The sequence below is a fragment of the Agelaius phoeniceus genome, chromosome 2, assembly GCF_051311805.1.
Source record: "Agelaius phoeniceus isolate bAgePho1 chromosome 2, bAgePho1.hap1, whole genome shotgun sequence".
Lineage (NCBI taxonomy): Eukaryota > Metazoa > Chordata > Aves > Passeriformes > Icteridae > Agelaius > Agelaius phoeniceus.
Genome location: NC_135266.1, coordinates 65,074,362 through 65,080,447, shown reverse-complemented (window position 1 = coordinate 65,080,447; position 6,086 = coordinate 65,074,362). Strand labels below are relative to the sequence as shown.

The following is a 6,086-nucleotide window of genomic DNA, read 5'->3' as shown; positions in this document are numbered from 1 at the left end:
ACAGAACTTGTGCTCCAGACCCTCTCCTAGCTCCATTGCCCTTCTCTGAACACGATCCAGCACCTCAACACCCTTCCTGAACTGAGGGGCCCAAAACTGATCACCAGATTTGAGGTGCAGCCTCACCAGTGCCAAATACAGGCATACTGTAGATTCTGGGGAAAAAAATTCTGGGTACAAAGGCTAGAAAGGTAGAAAGTCATGGAACAGGTGAAGACTGAAAATATTCAATAAATAAAAGAGGTTCCTGATAGATAAAAGAATATGATGTAGTTCTGTTACCAAAGCACTATCATGGTTGTGAATCCAGATGGTTTTTAAGTGCACCAAACTCTCATGTAGTTAACATAGAAGCATTTCTTTCCCAGAAAAAGAAAAGTCTCTGTTACATAAGCAGGCAGCTTGACAGAAAGAAAAACAACCTTTTTATTGAATGGAACCAAGGGATCATAGCTTAGATATATTTATTTACATGTGCCACACAATCAAATATAAAAAGTTAATTTTACTCAAGTTCATTTTGACTTCTATACACTTATTTAAATAACGGCTCCACAGATAACAGGAATGTGTCTTCAAAATGCTGGTCAGAAAACCTGTGCACAGAGCGACGAGCGCTTTCTCTGATCTCCAGTCTTTTCTCAGGAGGCAAAGAAAAGATGTAAGCCATTGTCTCAGCATAGCTGTCCTCATCTTCTGCCAGGAAGCCTGTAACACGTCCTTCATGGCGTACCACGATGTCCAGTTTGGGGCCACCAGAATTGTGAGCCAGGATAACTGTGCCAGCTGCCATACATTCAACTACTCCTGTAAGAGAGACAGAAAATGCTGATATGAGTCTGCACATCATGTGCTTTGACCTTCTGTAAAAGGCAGAAGTTAACACTGGAAAGTTAAACCAACAGTAAAATTCACAACAGATTGCCATTCCAAATCAGCTGGAAAAAATACAGTGAAAATGGTCCCATAAGAAACACAAATTTAAATTTTTCAGTTCTAAAGACCAAAATGACACTTTCTCTTAAACACATAAAATTGAAATTAGGCATCAGATACAACTGGTTAATTTGTGGGTCTTGTAACATACCTGATTTTAAATGTTTGGAAAGATACTGAGAAAATAGTTGACCGCACATTTCAATCATAAAATATTCCAAAGTTCAGTATTTTGCAGATGAACAAATCTTAATAGCTTCTGACAACTCAGCAAGACATGAGTAAAAATTGTTATCTGTATTTTTGATGGAAGAAATTTTAATGAAATGGGAATCAGTAAGCTTTCCTCAGCCAAAAGCTGTGGGATATGAACAAAGTATAATGTACACAGCAACTTCAATTCTCCTCCATGGTTCCAGAACAGACCTCAAAAATGCTGATTCTTCTCAGTTCTGATTTGATTGTTATCAATTCCTTCAGCTCAAACATTGCCTACTATAAATAGTGCTCCGAAGTTTTGGAATATGTTTTTTTACACATAAAAAAGCCTGTTAGATGAGGGTTAAGTCCTGCTCAAATTCAAAATCAGTGTGATTATATCACTTAAAAAAAAAATAAACTAAACTGTTTTGTAGGAGAAAAAAAAAGAGAAGACATAATTTCCAATATTTTGCTGTTGCTTCTGAGACACTTCAGTGTCAATTTTTTTTATATCAAGCTCCTACAGACCATAAACTACTACTCCTGATACTTAAGCTGTTTTCTACTGAAGTCTGAAGACATTAGCTGCAGTTTAGTCACATTATAGCAGACTATGGCATCCATCTGCTTGGCTACTAACTTACTTGTTAGTAAGTTAGTAAATTGCTGTAGATCTGTAACAGATGGGCAAGCTGGAACTCCCTTTCAAGGTCAGGACTAATCTAATCTAAATAAACGGAGCCCCATACCTTAATTCTGGGTCCCACCTCCTCTCTGACATTCTGCTCCATTCTACACCCACCAATTTAAGGGCTTCATACATTTGCCTCAGCAGAGGTGCCTTATGCAATGAGATGACCAAAGGTACCTGGTGGCATCTACACAGGGCTTATTTGTACCAGACAGGATCTGTGGGAGACTCACAGATCCTGTCCTGAAACAGCAGCCAGAGCCCCATGACATGCCCTGGACATTTCAAGTGGCATTTGAGGCAGGTGAAACACAACCAAAATCTCTAACATGGATGTCTACACATGAACTGTCTCTAAGCTCCCCTGCAGTTAGTGGAGCCATCAGGGCACAATTTAAGGTGTGGAAGAGAAGCACCTGCAGCCTCTTGAAGCTCTGGAAGGTTGGCAAACCTAACCCAAGGACAACAGGGTGACCCAGGAGCTTGCAGGGCAATACCTGGAGGTCAGCAGGACATCCTGGGCAGCACAGGACTAGCTCTGTGCTCAGGTGCCCAGAGGATGCACAGAATTAACAGCCTATGACTACAGCACTTCAGCTTGCACTACAGTAGCACCTAGTGGTGCATCATCTGCACCACATCTGCACTAGTCCTGCAGACTTTACAGCACCTACACTGCCTCCAACGGGAACAGGAGCTGGATACCTGCTTGGCATGCAGACCTCTGTGCTTAGACACCTAGGGACAAGCAGCTGAACACTGAGGAAATGTACTGACCTATCCCAAAGTGCTCATTCCACATGGTGTGCAGGCCAATGGTGGCCTCGGCCAGGTGTCTCTTCAGCTCCTCAAAGGGAATGTTAATCCTGAACACCACATCATCACTAACTTCCAGCTCTTCGCACAGACGTTTCAGGTTATTGACACGCTCTTCATCCTGCTGGTTCCGACAGCCGCCAATTAAGATCAGCTTCAGTGATGGCTGCTGCCCCACTCTCTTCTCTTTCAGCAATTTAGCAAAGGCTCTGATTTGCAGAGGATGATCTTTTTCAGGCCTGAACTGGCTGACAGAAACAATGGAATATTCACTGGTGCTCTTTTCCACTTCCAGTGGAATATCCAGGAAAGCCTGAACATCACATGGTGGATACACGACACTAGTGCAAGCCCCAACTCTCCAGAGGGAAAGGATGTGATTCAGTGTCCAAGAAGAATTCACCATGACCACATCACTGCAGGAACCAACCAACCCGTACATGAAAGCAAAGAAGTAGTAGTAGACAAGTTTAAATTTGCTGAAGAGAGGGCTGCTGGTAATGAAGGCAGCATTGTTAAACCTGGTATCCTGGTTCCTCACGACAGAGAGCATATCCGTGCTGATAGTGGGATAATGGACGTAGCATCCAACGCGACAACCCCCCAGGTATTTGAAGAGGGGAATTGTGAAGGCATAACCCATGGAGTCAATATAAATATCAGGAGCACACTTTAGAAGAGCTTCCCAGCCAAGGAACACTGATCCTAAACTTTGTCCCAGCAAAGTGAAGTGAGGATAAAGAGAAGCTTCCACAAGGAAGCGTTTTTCTAGAAATACAAACTTCACAGGATGGATTAATTTAATATTAAATCTTCTGAAAGCGCCTTCTACTATTTCTTCTCCAGTGGCATCTCTATCACCAGTGTAAACAACACATGTTACATTTCTGTACCTGTAAGAACAAAGAAAAATAATTTCATATATTCTTCTCTTCCTATTTTTCAGCAAGAAACTAAAACACAATCCACTTAAAAGTACTCAAGAAGAATGTGAGAACAAATGTTTGGCCCGAAATCATTTTAACTAAATAATACCTTTCCTTATACTTCCACAGGTTTCTTCTGATCTGCAGAAAAACATATGGCTGAGAACTTGGGGAATATTTTAATTTGAGTAAAACATAAAAGGAGCTCAGTATTATTCTACAGACCTCAGAACTCCTTGCTCTACATTAGGAGATACCTGTCTAGTGCACAGCATGAGCAAAATACAAATGGTGGCAGATCAATGTATGTGCCCATGTTAAATCCACTTTAGGTATTAATTTGTTTTGCCTCCTGCACCAAGAGGCAAGTATAAAGATGATCAGTTATCTACTGAGGAGTTATGACTGTACAAAGTTCCATACCAGTAGTGGAAAACTAGTGGAGCAGGAAGAAGACGTTTTCTCAAGGAAAGAAAGGAAAAAAGTGAGTGGTGCCACAGCAGGAATATCAAAATCTAAAAGGATGAAGTAAAATGCAAGCACATGAAACTTAGATGTAAAATAAAATGTAAGACCAGTAGATTAATGACACCTACTTAAATATGTAAAATGCCAACATATGCACAAAGAATAGCAACAGAAGCTGAGAATGAAATATGGTGTGTTTGATAAACACATATGCTTACTTTTTCTGGAGCGTTCTTATGGCACACCACAAGACTCTCTCCCCTCCACCTCCTGCATTGCAGTACGGGTGAAAAAAGGCCACCAGCAGTGGCCGCTTCCCATCTCTTCCTGCAGACCTCAACTGTTTCTTCCTTTGTATCCAGAGCCGTACTCCCCACAGCAGTACCACCAAGCAGATGCACAAAATTCCACTTAGAAATAATGCAGGGAGTAACAATGAGCACAGCAATCTGAAACAAGCCAGAAATTTCAAAATCCATAACTGCTTTAAAGAATTACTGTGTATGGCATTGAGTGAGAAGGGCTTGAAAGTAGAGCTACAGGGAGTTTGACAACTTCTGGAGTTCTTCTAATCACAGAAATCATCACTGTGTATGACTGAAAATTACAGAAATGAAATCACTACTCTGTACTGTTTATCCAAAGATCTCTTTTTCCCCTGCTGTTACCTTGCAATCATTTATTATTGTTTATTCATGCCCTAGATGTGTTATCTATCTCCACGTGCACTTTGTAAAAGTTGCATGCCCTTAGCAACCTGGCAATACACAACCAGCAGAACGACTTCCAAGGAGATTTTTAAAGAGTTTTTTCCCACCCAATCTCCTGTTTGGCTTGCTCTACTTCGGTGTCGGGTTACTGGGGCCAGGCATGGCCCATTCCAACCTGCACTTCCCACTCTCCGGAGGCAGGAACAGCGATGCCAGCTGTTCCGAGCAGCTCAGAGCCGTCTCTCTGTGCAGAGAGCTGTTCGCTCTGCTCTCCCAGTCACTGCCAGGGATGCTCCCTTCGCTCTGCACCGCCTCCCTGACAGCCCTGCTCACCCTATAATAGCGGGAGCTTTCCTGGCGCAGGAGCCCCACAGTGACAGCGCCTGCTTCCTCCCGCTGTGCCGCTAAGCCTTGCGACAAACAGCGTTTACTCAGCCGCTCCCGTTTACCGAAGGAGCGACCCACGCCTCACGACTGACACCTAAGGAAGCACTTTGATTTTGGGCCGGCAGTGGCGGAAAAGCACATTAACCCATCCGAGCCCGCGGCACAGCGCGCAGCCGGGCAGGGCCTGCCCCGGGGGCGGGAGGAGCGCGGCCGGGCCGGGCCGGGGCCGCCTTCCGCCCGCCCTGCCCGCCGCCAGGACGCACCGCCCCCGCGCCCCGGTACCTGAGGAGCCCACACAGGCAGAGCCCTCCCGCCACCATCTTGGGCAGCGCCGCGTCGCCTTCCTGGCGGAAAGGGAGGTTCCCAGCCGGCGGGGCGGGGCGGGGCGGGCAGCGGCTCCCGGCTGGCAGCGTCCCGGAGGGGCGGGAGCGGCGCCGCCGCTGCCTTCTGCTGCTCCCTTCTCCTCCTCCTCCTTCACCTCCTCCTCCGCCTCCTGCTTGCCCTGGCCCCACCCAGCAAACACAGAACCTGCCGCCCGTGGAAGGCGTGGAGTGCAGTCGGTTGTTGGGAGGAGCCCCGTGTTGAGGCGTTTTTCCCAGAGGTGCCGGAAGAGAGCGGAGAGCAGCGCATTCCCAGCGCTGTTCAGTCAGACGTAACGCGTGCTGCTCCTTGCAGTGCATTGCGTCCTCCTCAAGTGCCGTCCTCGGATTCCTTGGGCAGGATGGAAGGGAGGGCGCTGTGAGGAGGCGGAGGCCTCCCGGGGACACGGGGGTTTCTTCTGTGTCCCACACTCCCCCAGGTTTTGCCTGTGTAAATGCTGGTCCTTCTCGCTGGCCAGGAGAGGATGTCCTCGATGAGCCCGATGTCCTGGCTTGCAGCCCTGCTTGTCAATGCATCCCTCATTATGGGGAGGGAGCTGACAGTGACTGTGTGCAGGTTCATGTTGTGAGG

The 6,086-nt window shown here is 46.2% G+C and overlaps 1 protein-coding gene across 1 annotated transcript; it reads right to left on the bottom strand.

Annotated features, from left to right (window-relative positions):
* Window positions 1-402: 402 nt before the first annotated feature.
* Window positions 403-5,628, bottom strand: ALG11 (ALG11 alpha-1,2-mannosyltransferase). Its single transcript, XM_054655121.2, has 4 exons — window positions 5,418-5,628; window positions 4,257-4,487; window positions 2,606-3,537; window positions 403-807 (listed from the first exon to the last, which is right to left on the bottom strand). Exons 1-4 carry the CDS (start codon window positions 5,453-5,455, stop codon window positions 536-538), a joined length of 1,473 nt encoding a protein of 490 aa, XP_054511096.1. The 5' UTR covers window positions 5,456-5,628; the 3' UTR covers window positions 403-535.
* Between the last annotated feature and the right edge of the window lie 458 nt (window positions 5,629-6,086).